Below are 17500 nucleotides of genomic sequence, written 5' to 3' on the forward strand. Positions count from 1 at the left end.
GTCGGTCTATGCTACAGTTGGGAGATGGGACAGAAAGGCAGCAGTGTGGTTGGTGTACAGAAGACATGTAGATACTGAAAAGGAAAGACTTTCCTTCTGGGATTATGCCCTTAGGACGCCTCACACGGTCAGACAGATCATAAAAAGCTATGGTCAAAAAGGTTCATGATTCTGTGTTCATGTTCCCATTAAAGCAACAATTAATGGCTTTCATGTAAAAGTTTCTTATACAACAAATAGACATATACCATCAGGGAAACACTTTTTTTTTTTAAGCCAAAAAATTAATTTATTTTAAAATAGCTTTAGAAAACCAGATTATCCTCTTTTTCCCTATTAGACTGTATCTTGAAATATTAAGGATCCAGAACTACCAAAATGAAAGCTTTGGGTAAACTAATGATATCTGAACTTGTCATATACAAAGCGGTTTAGTCTTACCACTGTGAAGTATAATTTGGCAAGCATTTACAGCTGGGTCAGGGAGAATTCTGGCTCCTGGCTGTTTAACACTGTAGACCAGTGACTACTTCATACACATGGCTAAAGAGAAGAGTGCTCACTCTTCTCTCCTGCATCTCTATTGTCTTGCTCTAATTTTCCTTCTTCCTCCTATGAACACTTCTCCAAGGCCCTCACTACAGTCTCTGTTGTAGATATCCATTGGTTGGCATAGTCATGATTCAGGGACCCTCTATTTGATACTAGAGATAGACTCATACAGTATTGCAGAACACAGTGTTTGGAACTAAGGGCCATTGGCAAGTGAACTGTGCTTGTAAACTGTGAGTCTTGACCTCCAGTGATGTTCGCTTAATGCAGGAATATAAACCATTTGGTGATGCTTCAGAATATATTATGTGTTCAATCAATGAAAATAATTAAAATTGTAGCTTCACTTCGGGCACCAGACTTTTATTTAGTTACTTTGATATTTTCCTAAAGTATTTTAATGACAAACTCATTTAAGTCAGTCTGCCTAGATTTGTTTTTATTTATCTTTTATTGAAATTATTTTTTTCATATGCTGTATTCTAATTATGGTTTTCCCTCATCCAACTCCCCCCAGTTTCTCCATCTTCCCTGCTCTCATCCAGATCCTGAACCTTTCTGTTCTTGGTTAGAAAACAAACAAGCCTCTAAGAATTAATAACAAAACAAAACAAAGGAAAATAAGATAAAACAAATTAGACATGAGACAAAAAAGCAAACATAAGATAAAGAGCCAAAGAAAAAGTATAAGAAAAGTGCATAGTTGCATTGTGCATGTGCAAACACACACATACATACATATATACTCAATGTTCTGACACAATATTAGGAGGCAAAGAACATCCGAAGATGCCATTGGGTTTGCTTTGAATAAGCCATCCACTGCTGGGCATGGGGTCTTCGCTTAAGAGTGGCTTGTTTCCCCTGTGAGAGTTAGTACCTTGAATAAAACTAATTTTTTATTGCAGATGGTTATCAGTTGGAGATAATATTTGGGTTAGAGATGGGGGCTAAATTTGATTGCAATTTTAATGTGTTTAAGCTTTGTTATCCCAGACAATGTATGGAGGTACCTTTTGTAAGCCACAGTCGTTTAATATATTTCAAAGTATCTCTTCCAGATAATAACCAAAATCTAAAGCCCATGCTAAGCCTTTCTATTTCCACTCTTGTGTATGCGGTAAACATAAATAATCTGATCCAGGGAATGGTTTAAAGTGAGAAGTTGAGTTTTCTATTAACCAGTAATAACTGAAGGAGAGAATTAGATATTACCTACTTAAATGAACCATGGAGGTAGTCATATTGTTTGTTCAGGACCTAAATTGAAATTCAATTACATAGTTGGCCTCTGTGCGAAAGATTACTATGCCCAGATAATTGCTAAATTTCTGTCTCTCTGTCTGTCTGTCTCTCTCTCTCACTCTCTTTCCTGCTCCTTCTCTATGACCCCCCAACATTGAAGTTTATCATTTAATTTTGATCTGTTTGTTTTCTTTGCTTTTCATTTATTTTGGTATGTTATTTATAATTTTTTGATTTCCTTACTAATAAGACTAACTGCAAATCAAGTCTGAATATCTATTTTTTGAGTAAAACATATATAGATTTTTTTAATTAACCATGTATTTTCCAACACTGTTCTTCTCAATACTATTTTCAAATTGTGAATTTTAAATAACTTTCATTTGATATAAAAAAAAAACTTTGGTACTGGTGGTACAAGCTTATTTTTTTTTTATCATGTATTAATGTTGGTGATGGCCATCACAGTCAATGTTGCTATTACATCACTGGGGCTTCCTTTCCTTTTCTAGCTGGCCTAAGCCCTGCCGAGATTCAGCAGCTGTGGAAAGAAGTGACTGGAGTCCACACTATGGAAGACAATGGCATTAAACACGGAGGGCTAGACCTCACCACGAACAACTCCTCCTCGACTACCTCCTCCACCACTTCCAAAGCATCACCACCAATAACACATCACTCCATAGTGAACGGACAGTCTTCAGTCCTGAATGCAAGGCGGGACAGGTAAATCTCATCTACTGCCCTCTCTCCTGACAGCCGCATCTCATCTCCACCAAAGCTAAGAGCGAGAGTTTACACTAACAGAAACAAAAAATGTATTTGGAGCAAGTGAAGGGGAAATCATTACTGTTGACCTTTTATTTTTTTAAGCTATAAAAAACTTTAAATGTCACCAGTATTCTAGATATTGTTGGGGAGCATGCCTAAAGAAATTAAGTTTTCCCTGAGTGTGCAAGGAATGATTGTATTGCTATATTATGAATAAAATATTGTGAATTAAGTCAAGAGTTATGGCAATAGTTTACGATTTGAAAAAAAAAGTTTTTAAATTACAAATAATTAAAAGTGTGTGCATACATGCATATTCTCCTTAATTCACGTTTCAAACCTGTACTTAGAAATTAGAAAACAGCTGAACATTATATAATCCAGAATATGAATGATCAGAGTTGCCTTTTTATTGTTGTGGCATGATGGAATTAGTAAATATATCCAAAGCAATATATATTGATGATTTTTAAAATAAATTTAAGTGAAAATGCATGCAGGAAAATCATTTGACTTTTGCCACTTATATTGCATTGTGTGAACTAACTTCCCAACTTAGTGTTTCATCTTAGCTGTGTTAAAACTGCTCGTCAAAAAGGAGTGTCCAGGTATTTTTTTTTCCTGACTTAGCTCCACTGGCTTAAGCACATCACTTCTAATCAAATCAAATCTTGTCAAATAACTTACATAAAGTGTATAATCTAAAAAATTAAAAGTTGGTTTTAAAACTTGAAGATTAGGTACAGAATTTTATATTGAAATGGTTTAAACACGTAGACTATTCTGCTCCCAAATGAACATGGAGTGGCTTGATAATGTTCAGTCATGTAATGGCATATTTGCCTAAATGCAGAAAGTACTTTGCTATATTTTTTTTTCTGAAGAAGTGTAAAAGTAACAACAGTACTGATAAAATAGAAGACCTAACTATGGTGTTGTTCCTGGCAATCTTCTGAGCCCATGTGGATTTTCATGTTGCTTTTTATTGCAGAATGCTATGCCTCTGGATGCTTTCATGCTGTTGTTTTAATTGAGATTAATTTGATGATTATATACTTCAGAAATAGGTTAGTTTTTCTAGGATCTCTCTATCTGATATAATACCCACTCATTAAAGGCCTGCCATAATTATGTAAGGATATTGTTAATAGATACTTTTCCAAAGCAGGATTTTTCAAATCAGCTGCAGCTACTAGGAATATTTCTGTGTGTGGTTTACACATGAATATTAGTTTAAAAGATGCTAACATTCGTATTGCTTTTGAAAGAAGCATTTCAAAAATATTGTCACGATTTTTTTTTTCATGTGGCTTTCATTAAAATACACTTTTCCCACTCCATAACGTAAGGTTCTGTATTTTTTTTTTATTTAGAGGTAAAATGTTACAGGAAGGTCATATGGCAGGATTAGCATATGATATTATACAGTACTGTTAGTTTCCAGGCTTTATTAGCAGCCATCTTTGGCTCTATTTCTCGTCTAATTGGAACATCATCTAGCCTTGGCAGTTGAACTATTCAATAGAACGATTAAATTTTTCTGACTGCTCTGAGCTGAATTGACCTGTTTTGACCTGTTTGTCACTGATCGTAACCTGACAGGCGCTAGCAGCCCGCAACGATTATGGCTTTCTGAGATGAATCTGACGCTGTGTTCTTTTGCTCCAGCTCGTCACATGAGGAGACTGGCGCCTCCCACACGCTCTATGGCCATGGAGTTTGCAAGTGGCCAGGCTGTGAAAGCATTTGTGAAGATTTTGGACAGTTTTTGAAGTAGGTTTTCAATTTTTCATGGGGCAGGGAGGCAGATTGCGTGGGAGTTTTGGTACACTGCGGTAAAATAGACAAAAATAAATAAATATAAATAAAGGAAGAATGAAAAGATGGATCCATCCTAGAACACACTGAGTTTTCAGTTTGTTTCAACAAGTGGATTGGAAACAGCAGACCAAGAATGTTGATAGGTCATTTTCATCTTTTTGTGAAAGTATTTTGCAAATTATCGGAATGCTTTGAATCAACGAGACAGGTTTGTAAAAGAACATTCTCGGAAAATTGAAATCTCTAGTAATAGTTTCATGTAATATTTGAATAACTATAGAGTATCTTTAAATGAAATAATATAGCCATATTTGTAGGTTTATTTAAGGTGGCAGTCTTTGTGTGCCTCCCTTCAGTAATAGCTTTTAATAAGAAGAATCACAAATGAAGATCAGGGATGTCTAATATTTGAAGAAACAGTTACATTTCAGATTTCACTCATGTTGTGACCTCTTGCCATTTATGATGGTAGTTTGGAAAATAGATCATGTAAGCCCTCCAGCATAAAACCAGATCTTAGGCATCCTTTGTATCTGCCCACAATATTTTAGTTTCAAAGCTTCCTCAAGGGTTCTTCTGCAGACGAGAAGATTCCCTTTTCATGAATGATGTCTCTGCACACACTACTGTTACAGGAAAGAGTGAACCCAAAGCTGCAGACAGGTTTATGGAGATGCGGAACTTTGCAGGCTGAGCCTCTCGTGTTGTCATGGTGCAGCTAACAGGGTGAATGAACTGTTTCATGCTTCATCAACAATTAAGTTAATTAGCTCATTTGAAATTGCACTGCTTTGTTGCCAGGATGTTGGCAGAAACATCAAAAAGATGTGTTTACAAATGGTAGGCTGACTGCGGAGTACAGAGCCAAGGCGCCCTAACAACGAGGCAAGCGCTTGCTCTCATAGCGCCTTTATAAAGGAATCCAGGAAGGCTTCCACTAAGATTCTTTTTTTTTTTTTTTTTGACCTTTCATAGTTTCAGACCAATTAAGAGAAAATTTGCTTTACATATCACAACGGCTCTTTAGAAATGGACTTAAATGAAAATTTACATGTCTGTTAAACCAGACCAACTGTGGGCTGCCATTTTGCTGGGTGTGAAATGTCTTATACTATTCCTAGCAAAGAGGATATTTAAAAATTGCTAGGTAGATTTATTGATGTTTTATACTACAAAAAAAATGGCTGAAACAAAGAATCTAGATACATGAATTTGAACAAAAATTTCATCTTTCTCATCTCCATCATGACTATGTATTTTCTGCTGTGACTAGAGTTACTGATGGTATGTGGTGGGAATGAAAATTGAATTTATAGTACTACCTGCTTACATGTACTTTCCTGATCTGGATATGCTTTAAAGAAAATCTGGCTCACTTGCTGAGGAACATTGCGGAGATCTCCTTCAGAGCAGTTTCCTTTAAGATCCGCAAAGAGCATTCCTCACGCGTCTCTAGTGTTCAGTTTTTATCACCAACAAATGAATGAGCGTGGACCCCTGTTTTAGCCTCCGTGCTCCTTTTTCATATTCACATGGCTTTGTTTGTTGATTTTTTAGTTGGAGAAATTACAATTAAGAAAACATTTTGTCTCATATCAGCTTTGATTACAAAGACCACCTGTTTTTCTACTCAGTAACTTTACAGAAATGACAGAGAACTAATGACAATAGATTTTAAGGTCTTATTTATATTCCATTTTAATATGAAATGCTTTAAATTCTCTGATTTAAATTTGTGATAAATTTTGTTCATAGTTAATGTCAGTGTATGGCACTGAAGTGAAATATAAACTTGATATAGTTCCTAAACTGATATAGTCTTTTTCTTAAAGATATGTAAGAAATTTGAAAAGAAATAAAATATTAATAAAAACTTCACTTATTCAAGAAAAAAATCATCTAGCATTATATGTGTGTGTGTGTGTGTAAATGATATATTTAATATACAGATATACATGTATATGTATCTGATAGATATATTTATATTATGTGTATCATATTCATATATATATATATATGTGATCTCAGAGACCAAATGTTATTATTCCCAGAAATTTTATTTTATCTACATATCTATTAGCATGTGGGGTATAATTTTCTATTAACAAAAAATGAAGATTAGTGCACATATTGTTAAAACAATAAAAGAGAAGCAAAAGTCCAAGATAAGATCCAAGTTAACATCCTTCAGGAGCAAATCACAAACTTTGATGGAAAGTGAGAATTGACAGAACTTAACCATTCTTTGTTTCTGACCAGCAATTGAGGATCTCACCAGATCACTAAAAGCATTAATACGACTTCTTCATTACTGTCTTATAAATGTCAAAGTGTAATCACATCTGACAAAACTTTAGTGTAGTTGGACTGCAGAATTAATTGCCATCCCATTGCACCAGTGTCAGCTTGAATATAGATGTATTGACTTTCAAAGCCTAAGCCAAAAGGTTTAAAGTGCAGCATTCCAGTTAGCAGACAAGTGTTCTTGAACTCGCCAGCACAGGTGCCAGCAAACAAAACATAGAGGAAGATGCAACACCAGAAATACTGTCCTTTGAGAAAGCAACAATGGCTATTAGTCTTTAAAATTTCTATATACCTATCAGCATTCTAAAGATCAATTAAACAATGAGCAGGAATGAGTGAAGATGGTTGGCGATTGGTGCATTAAGGCTTGACACTGTAGTAAAGCAGCAAAAAAAAAAAAAAAAAAAAGCAGTGGAAACAGATTCATTTATTTAGCGAAAATTTGTTTTCTTTCCCTTGCAGCCAACTCCTCTGAAATTTATGTCCTTACTTAGTGTGTATTGTCTGTTTCTTTGTCTTTCACTAAGCAGCATGGCTACAAAATTATGACCTCAAGAAAGCATTCTTTGAACTTGTCAGAATGTTGTTTCTTTTGGTGACAGTGCCCACATCTTTCAAAACTAAGGCATCTCACGTAATCAGCTAAATGAACAGTGACAGCTAACATTCTGTATTTAAACTCCTGTCAGTGCTTAAACATAAAAAGCTTGATGCAAAATAAATCAACCCCCAGTGATGTGCAAGTGAAACATTTTGTTAAAACAGTCTCTGAGACAATTGGATTTAAGCCCATTTCCCCTTTGAGCTTATAAAACGCTATATCTTTAAATGGGTTTGAAAATTTAGAGGTGAAAATGGAATCACTAATCTGCAGTGTACAATGGTATAATTGTAGTTAACATATGTGTCTTTAACATAAAAGCTTCGTTGAAGAGAATTGTAAGTTAAATAAATTGGAAAGAGCCCCCCCCCCATACTTTCTGTCTTCCTGGATTGTTTGCTTAATTGTTTTTAGGGAGACTTTGGCTGTCTGTTTATGGTTTTTGCCTGCAGTTCACACTACCTACCTAGCACACAGATTCAATGCATTTCTGAAAGAACGTCAGTAGAGCACATCATTTATTCCATTTTGAAAACAAAAATCAATATAGCTATAAAGTGACCCATAAATTAGAAGTGGCTCCCACGATGTTTGCTCAGTGCTGCCTTTCTGAAGGCCCCCTTTGCATTTTTTCTTCACCTCTCTGTTTGAACTGCAGTCTCGGTAAGAGGCTCATTAGGGGACATTAGGGACTGGAGCTAACCAGAATTCCAGAGCTTGCTTTGCTCTTATTAATGCATAGTAGAGCAGAATGCATTTAAATATTTCATAGGCATTCAGTAATTTGTGTGTAATCGCCTTGTTAGCAGACCAGTAGAAGTAGACCAGGCCTGTGAAATGGTGCTAGTGATTGCATTGGTAATTTACAGACCTTTGCCACCAGAAAGCATTCTTGTTGGCTAGTATGAAGCTGTGAAATAGAACTAGCAATAACTTAAACAAGAAAGTTAATAAAGGTTTTCTAACAAGCATCTTCAGGGATAACAATCACACTTGGTCCTTTGTAAGAACCATAATTTATGACATAGGCAATATATCAAATGCATAAGATGGTATCATGGAGAATTCATATGAAAAGGGTATTGGCAACATTATTTCCAACTTCCTGCAAGGGACATGATTAAATGATTAATGAAATGTCCCTTTGCATATGCATTTTGAAACAGCAATTAGGCACTGACTGCAAAAATCCACCGATCCTCTCATTTTTCAGTATTATCTTATTTTTGATTTATAAATCACAGAGAATTTTCGAACAGCAATATGTAGTACCTGAGATGGTTATAAAAACATAAAAGAGAATAATTTGAGCACAAAATAGTCATAAATACATAAATTCATAATTTAATGTTAATACTTAGCCTATTTATTTGGTCTTATTGCTTTGTATTTATATCCGACACTATTTCTGTACTTTGATTGGCATAATTAAGTAGGGGGAATGAATAGGCACCATTATTTTACATATCACTGGTAAACAATAGCAAGAAAAGGATAAGGGAGATGTGGCAGAGGTATGTATGTGTTTTTCAAGTTCTCAGTAATCCACTGGAGGCTGTTCTATAAATGATCATTGAAGGGCTGCAAGCTAGCCTATAATTACAGGAAAGAAAGTGGCAGCCGTGGCATTTCATAACTATGTGTCCTCGAAAAGTGCTTTGTGAGTTTGTCACCAATGATAATTTAGATAGAGGCTCATTACTGAACATCACAACACTTTAAAAACCTTTCGCCTTCATACAGGAGAATAAAGGACTATTTTAATGGCAAGGTTCTTTTGTGTTCCACTGAAAAATTCAATCAAGACAAAACCTCATTGACTATTATTGTAGTCTCCAGTCTCTATTCTAATAAAAGCGGCAGAGATAAATTGAATAGGTCTCTTAGACCCAAGCATATAATGCAAACATTTTGTACTTTTTTTTAGTTCTATAAATATAAGATAATTATCACTAAGAAGTAAACAAGTATAAAAATTCTTTTTAAAAAATGATTTTATGCAAAAGTATGTGTTATACTAAATATACCTTTTAAGGTAAAACCACATAATCTTTATCTTCTGAGTTCTATTTATATCCTAATCTTTATGTATAGCTTATTTAAAAATATGCATCTTTTAAGCTGATTGCAGGATAAATTATGTGTGTGTTTCCTAAGAGTTCATGGTGAAAAAAAAAGTGTTTCTCACAAAAAAAAACAGCAGTACCAACCTTAAAGATGCAACACATTATCATGTCAATACTGCTAGGACATTGCTTCATTGGTCATTACAATTTGGGCGATGAAACCTTGAAGAGCAATTTTAATGATGTCTTGTTTATTAGAAATTAGTGACATTTGACGCCACTCAGCTATCCCTCTGACATTCCATGCCTTCTTCCCAGAGAGCCTGAATGATTCCAGCCCTCATTACAGCCAGGTTTCTAGCAGATCCTCCTGGAGCTGAGTCAGAGCAGACTGGAGGGGTGGATGGGAAAGAACTCTCATGTGCCCTGGGCACACAACTATAGCTTGACCTGATCCACCTCACTGTTTTAGTCCACGGTTTATCAGCAGCCAAGCCTGGCAATTATAGCAAGATGCATGGAGGTTTGTTGCTATAATCAGTGAGAAGGTGTTAAAACAAACCAGCTTAATTTATCAAAGTTGGGGTGAAAAGGAGCAAAGGTTGCTGGTGTCTAAACAGAGACCTACACGCAGATAATCCCGCTTATTTACAAGTTAGCTACTAGTCATTGACATCTTAAGTCTTCCTGTTGTATGCCATATGTATCTGTTCATGCATTTTCTGCTAATACACATCAAGTAGCATAAGTAAAAAGGGAACACAATTATTTCTTGAATTCGGTATGCTTAGAATTAGAAGAATGCCTTCAAACTATCTTAAACAATACTGTAATACATAGAGGCAATTGTGTGAATTCTTAATTATGTGTTTTATTCAATATACTTTTGCCTTTCTGGGTCTCTTAAATTGCTGGCTTCATTACCCATTGGATAACTAGACACACCAAAAGAACTGAATTATCTGAAAATTACTTTCTTAATTTGGGAAGTCATCAGATAAATAGTATATTAAAAATTACAAAGCAAACTTTATTGAATATTTCCATGTTTATTGGAAATGCTGCTGTACTAGTTTATCTTTGGCACGGTAGGATACCACGCATCGGAGACACCCTCAGCCCTTGGGTAAAATAATAAGCACATATGTTATGATGAGAGTAACTTCGTTAGGAGGACCTCTTCATACATGTTTATGTATGTCAAAGATATGTCCCAGTTAGGACTCTTTACATGAAGTACCAATATTATTATTCTGAATCTTCAGTATATTTTATGTATTAGTAAGAGAAAATTATCATTATTTGTGGGTGTGGATTTTCTATGGAAAAGTCTGTGACCTTTACATGATTCATACTTCACCTCACAAAAGAATCAACATACAAACAACAAACTTTAATATAAATGAAATAGAGAACTGCCTATCACACGTTCACGTTTGGGTGTGTGCGGGTGTGTACACACACACACACACACACATAATATTCTTTTCAGAGAAAATGGAAAAAATCTGAAACATATTATGATTTCTACTTCTACTCTGTACATGAATGGAGAAATGTTTTTGTAATGACATAGGCTTGGAGACAATGACATTTTTAGCTATTTGAAGAGTCTCTTTATATCACACAAATAATTTTCACTGAATACCGGAGCACATTTCCTTTCTTTCTCTGACTTCAAGGCATTCCACTTTCCAACTGCAAAGGAATACACAAGTTCCTTGAAGAGGTACAACGTTTGAAACTAAGCATGTATCGCTGCACTGGTATCACTCAGCATTCTGTTCTGTGTGTTGTGTTTCACAGGCACCTTAACAATGAGCATGCATTGGATGACCGGAGCACCGCCCAATGTCGAGTGCAAATGCAGGTGGTACAGCAGTTAGAAATCCAGGTTTGTCTGTGCCCACTTAATGTGCACTTTTCTCTGAGTTCTGGTGTGCTAACTTGAGTAATGAGCAAGGGGTTGTATCTTCCTGGCTGCATCATAGTGTCTCAGTAACACTGTATTTGTTCAGATACATGGAGTTTAAGTTACATTTAATAACAACAGTTGACAACAGGGTAGATTGTCATCGTTTGATGTTCTTATCAATTGGACCTATATAAGCTTTAGACCCTGTTGTATATATTTGAATATCCTTGAACTGTTACAGTCTATGGTTTTTGCACTGTAGACCAAGAACTGTAGACCCAAATTTCATAAGATATGCCATTGTTGCCCAAACAATTTTTACACAAGCTATTCTGGGTCCCCCATGTTATGGAATTGCAGACTATAACAGAAGAGTCTCTGTTTTTAATATTGTGAATGAACTATCCAGAAGAATAGCCCCAGTTCTGTGGCTACTGTACTCAGAATGCAAAACATTACAATACTTGATTTTTTTCTTTGGCTAGCATATTGACAAAGAATGTATGTCACATTCCTTGGTGTTATAGGTACTCTATAAATACCATTGAAGTTTTGTTTTTCAAACTTTACATTAAAACAGAGTTTTGCCAGAACTAAACAGAAATTGTTAACTTCATCCAAAAGCAAATATAACACCTCAGATTTTACTTTCGTTCTGGTTTGGCACCCCATTAAGGCATCCTCTCTTATATCATCTTAAAGATGTTTTCCTAAAACTCTTTGCTTTGTTTAATTAAGCATATAACTTGTTTTTTCTTCTGTTTCCTACACCTCTCATTGTTTCCAATCCATCATGCTGTTGTTTTTTCCATGAGAAGTGAAAATGTTTGAGTTGCTAAATAATAAAGGAGATGTAAAATGTATCATCATCACAGTGGCACAGAGAGCTTTGGGCAGAGCTGTTTACTATTGCTAAAGGGTAGACTAACGCATAAAGAAGTCAGCTGATGATACAATCTGCAGTGTGACCAATTATGCCTCTCTCTCTCTCTCTCTCTCTCTCTCTCTCTCTCTCTCTCTCCCATGTCTGACTGATGGAAAAGTAAGGTCCATCAGTTGTAATGAGACCCAGTGCAAGTGTGGATGCAGACTTGGTGGCAGAGTTCAGCGTTTCACACTGCCTGGTCTCTGTCACTCTATTGAATTAGATTGATGATGGCAGATTGCAGGGGGCACTAACTGGACCTCGGTGGGAATGCATGAAGTGTATAGACAATCCCGGCAGGCACTTCGCTTTGAGAACCCTTCACCCTTTCACAGCTGTTGGCACTAGTCCATTGCTAACAGTGTCCACAGGACTTTAAAGAGACACCATGGGCCTTCTAATTTATGGTTTCGGTAACTTGTTACTGTTGAAGCAACTGTGACCTCCATTCTCTTATTGACAAAAAGATGAAGTGTTATTTGTTTTCCCTGACCTTTTAACATAAGAAAAAGCTACAAAAGTTTTCTCCTTCTCTAGCTAAAGTTGCATTTTCTACTGGCTAAGTTTCTTGTCCCAGGCTTTTATATGCAGGAATCATTACTGGGAGACAAGCTCAATGATAAGATGTATCGCTGCAATAAAATAGCTGGATCAGTCATTTCTAAAACGCTTCTGATCTCCCTCTTTCCTAACAGCTTTCGAAGGAACGTGAACGGCTTCAAGCGATGATGACCCACTTGCACATGCGACCCTCAGAGCCCAAACCATCTCCCAAACCTGTAAGTGCATATTGCTTTATAAACAGTAAATAGCTGTGCTGATGTAACAGACTAAGAAAATGAACAATTCAGGGACAGTTAGAAAACAATGACTGTGATGAAAAGCTCGGCGATAAAATGAAAGGAAAATGCAATCGCTTGTCAAATTGTATGTTTCTTTTAAAGTAATGCTATCTTTTACAAAATCTATCCAATCTACGCTGTGGGCGACACTAAACAAAGTAGACCCATCAGTGCACAAATCACTGCCTTGCGGCTCAAGCCAGGGGGAATAGCTTTCTGTGATAGGTTTACAGATATTAAAAGGCAACCCATTCTGAGCCCCCCCCCACCCAAGAAGCAGGAGCAGTACCAATCACAAATAGAAAGGCATGTGGTGGGCCCAGAAGACTCAGATCAATCGCTTGATACCAACAAATAGATTTGTTTTTCTTTTCTCTTAGCAAATGTTTTCTCAAAAGTATCATAGTATTTTATAGCCAGTTTTATCTTATTGTGTTGATGGCTGTTTCAGTTAAGATGCATATCACATATTGGCGTATTATTACTGCATATCATACCTGATGTTAATTTAAAGAGTTTATCTCCAAGTGAAAATGAGCCCTTAGAGAAAATAAAGAAAGCTACGGTTTCTCTTAAAAAATATGAGACTTAAGCTTCGCCTGGTAATGTAGTCAGATGCATAGACTGTGAAGAAGAATATGCTGTTATTTCACCCAGAGAATGTTTGCACAGAAACTTAGAGTAATCAACTGAGTGACTCCAGTTTAATGAAAGTTTGTGAGCTACTTTCCACTAAGGCCCCCATCGGGCCTGATGATTAGTGATTACCAGCTCGCCCCTCCTGCACCACTCTTGTCTAAAAAGAACACTGGGGTTTGTAGTAGGGGAGGTAACAGAAGACAGAGTACATTGTCTGATTTTCTGCTAGTGTCTCGACATCTCTTGTTCATTAATATGATTCAAAATGGGTCTTTTTGGCATAGAGACTGTGTTTATTTAAACTCTGCTGAGGCATTTCTACACAGAGGTTAGAGCTTTGCCTTTGTGTCGTGCTTCAGTGTGGGGCACCGTGAACATAGTCTTAATAGGAGGAAAGAGAAAGATCTCTTTTTGGATCTGACATGTGATTTTTTTAACAATATGGAATGTCTGCATTTTTATTTTTAAAAATAAACTTTTGGAAATCTTTTGATACAGTATTTATGACTTTCTTTTCAGTAAGAATCCCCCCCTTAGCTTCTATAGTATAATGTAGATAATCACAAGACAGAATAATTGTCTCATAAATCCATCAGAAATCTGCAGCTTGTTCTTTTCCAATTAATTATTCAATCAGTAAATTTTTTAAAACTCCAGCAGCATGGTTACATCTACACTAATAAAGAATTTTCAGCCTATAATCCAAAACAGAACCTGAATGAATAATGTAATTGAAGTATTACATTACATAAACCACACATGAAAGAATTGCTAATTGCGTTTGATGGTGGGCAATTAATACAGAATCTTAGATGAGCGATTTAAAATGAGACCACAGTTTAAAGTTCCCCTTGGAACTAGCGATATCTGAAGTGGGAAACTGCTGCTGGCCTCAAATTGGTTTGAAAGAAGAGTGGTCAATGCTCGCACCCCTCAAAAAGACCCTAAAATTTATACACTGTACAAAAGAAGCTTCAAAATTGATATGATAGTGGAGATTTATGGTCTCATGTGCAGTGGCTCAGTTGAGACGGCCCACACATTTGATAAATATTAATAGCATGAATTTATTACCAAGGAGAAATGAGCTCTGTTGGTTCATCACTGCACCCTTAACAGCTATCAGTACATGAACACAAGGTGCAACCGCACTGCCTATTATATGACCCCATTTACTCTCTGAATGGTACTTCATTAAATGGTACCTTTTGGCCATGCTATGGATGGATGAAAATCAAAGTTATCAAGGCTGCGAGTTCTGAATAATGAGTTTCACCCAACCTTGACTATATTCAGATGAGCCGAGGTACCTAAGTGCTCATCCTGGCTTTTACATGCTTCCCTTTAGTTAATAATAAATTCTATTTTATCAGTTTCTGATTGCACGCCTACAAACATGGTATGCTCATTATTACAGGATGCAGAATAAGTTGCCGGAACATTGTAAACATGAATGGTTTGCTTAGAAAAAGAGATGTACTTGCCCTGTTTTAATAACTATTGATGTGTTCAGTAAATGCAGAATCTTGTTGAGTATTCACCAGGATAGATACTTCACTGCTCTACAATTTGGCTTTTTTTTCTGGCTTCTACTTGTCCTGCTTTATGCTGCCTTCCAGTTTTTAAAGTAATGCTTGTTGTGGCTGCTTCTATTGCATGAGGAAGTTGTTCTGTTTTCCTTTTTAAATGTGCAGATATGCAGGCCTGACGATATGATCTAAAGATAGTGTTACGTATACATTCTGTGGTATTAAAAAAAAAAAAAAAACACATACACACAGAGAGATGCACCTGGATCTCTCTTTATTTCTCCGATTACACAGACAGACCCTGGCATATCAAAGGGAAGCTTACATCAGTGGTTTTGTAAATGTATTAAGTGCAGCATTTAGTAGTATTATCTCAGCTTTTATTTATGTACGTAACAAAGAATTCCCAGCCCAGTCTGCTGGCTTAGAGTATGAACAGAATAACAGTTTGTGGTTTATTGGGAACAGATGCACTTGGGGATGCCTTCAGGGTGCCAGTCGCTATTAGGGGACTGCTAATGTGCTTCCTCTGGCTGCTGCCCAAGAAGGAAGAACAATTAGCTGGCATATGTTAATTTTTGTTTCCCTAACAAATCTCTCTACTGACTAAATGTGTAAAACAAATCCGCAAAGAAAGATCAATCAATGCTGTACACATCATTTTCTCCCCATTAAAAAAAGGTTTATCTTAAGAAGTGGATTTGGGATTTCAAAAGGCAGGTGTTGCTAAATTGTATACAAAAGCCGGATATTCACCGTTCAGCCACTTCATAGCAACTTTATGGAGGAACGGGACAGGAAAAAATGAGTTCTCTTCCTTGGTTGTCCAGGTTACTGTATCAAACGAAAAAGACTATAGGTTAGCGCCGATGAATGCCATTTAAATATATGGGAGAAATCGTATGGGCTGCCCTGCATAGCAATTTTGCTAATTGGATACTATTTATGACAAAAGATGTGTGGTAAATATGACAGAGGTGATAGGAGTTTTTGATAATGAAGAGCAGGCCCTTTCTGAGGGGAGTAAGGAAGGGCACGCTGTTAAACAGCTTGCATACATTCTCACCTTTTTCCTTTTTTCTACCCTGACACCCACTTTCCAGGGTACATCAGCATTAAGTGACACTGTAATCATAAATTGAAAATGATACTTCCAGAGGAATTGGCAAACTTGACATTTCATTATATTTGTTAACACATGCCACAAATGATTGTTAGTGAGGAAATTCCATTTCCCTCTCTCCATCTCCAATCAGATTTAATTTGAAAATTTTCAGCCTCCTCCGGCTAATTTGCAATTAAGACAATTTTGTTTGAATATGTAGTAATGTCATTACCATTCCACCAAATTAGCAAGGAGACTAAAGGTCAGCGTAAAATTTTCCAGCTGGCTGGAGCCTCTCAGCTGAGATTTGGGACCATGGGAAAAAAAAAATTCTGGCTGCAACAGAATAGCAAGTTTCTCTTATGTGCTATTGGTTCAAACCCCTGTATCCTTCCTCGTTGTGCTGCTGTTGCTTCACTGTGGGCTAGAACTGTTTAACGACGGGGGCAGTCAAGAATCAGCAACTGGCTTTTATTTAAGGCGATACACTTTGGCTGAAGTCTGGTAGGACAAGAAGGAGTTAGTTAGGCCTAAGTAACACAGCAGACGATTATTAGATAACCTCTAACAGCATTCTCTAATTAGAGTTCTTATGATACAATTTCATCCTGTAATTAGTTGAGATTGGCTGCTTCCTTTTGCGGCTTATTAGTGGCAACACAGCTGTAGAAGGAATCCACTCTCATTTGTCAAACCTTTTTAAGTCTTTTTTCTCTTGTCTCTACCTTTTTCCTGCCCTCCTCCTCGGGCCTTTGCAGCTAAATCTGGTGTCTAGTGTCACCATGTCGAAGAACATGTTGGAGACCTCCCCACAGAGCTTACCTCAAACCCCTACCACACCAACGGCCCCAGTCACCCCGATTACCCAGGGACCCTCAGTAATCACCCCAGCCAGTGTGCCCAATGTGGGAGCCATAAGAAGGCGACATTCAGACAAATACAACATCCCCATGTCATCAGGTAGGATATGAATACTCAGTAGAGGTCTTTTACTTTGGGAGAAGAAAACTGTAGTGAAATGATCATGGACCGATCCAGAGCACATGGAAACTCAAGTCGTGATTTATGGAGTGATAATTGTTTTATTCCTGGCAAATGCAGATAGAGGCGATTCCCTAAGCACATCGTGATGAATTGTTCTGAATAGTTGCTCAGGAAAGAGAGCTCTCCCCCATTAGAGAA

General features: G+C 36.7%; 1 protein-coding gene across 1 annotated transcript in view; it reads left to right on the forward strand.

The window, feature by feature from the left end:
• Positions 1–17500, forward strand: part of Foxp2 (forkhead box P2) — a 497529-nt gene that overhangs the window by 446197 nt on the left and 33832 nt on the right. The window contains exons 9-13 of the mRNA XM_026787547.1: positions 2310–2523; positions 4237–4341; positions 11170–11257; positions 12899–12982; positions 17077–17278. Coding sequence (XP_026643348.1) covers positions 2310–2523; positions 4237–4341; positions 11170–11257; positions 12899–12982; positions 17077–17278 — 693 coding nt within the window. The remainder of the gene's footprint in view (positions 1–2309; positions 2524–4236; positions 4342–11169; positions 11258–12898; positions 12983–17076; positions 17279–17500) is intronic.

Source organism: Microtus ochrogaster, linkage group LG10 (assembly GCF_000317375.1).
Source record: "Microtus ochrogaster isolate Prairie Vole_2 linkage group LG10, MicOch1.0, whole genome shotgun sequence".
Taxonomy (NCBI): domain Eukaryota; kingdom Metazoa; phylum Chordata; class Mammalia; order Rodentia; family Cricetidae; genus Microtus; species Microtus ochrogaster.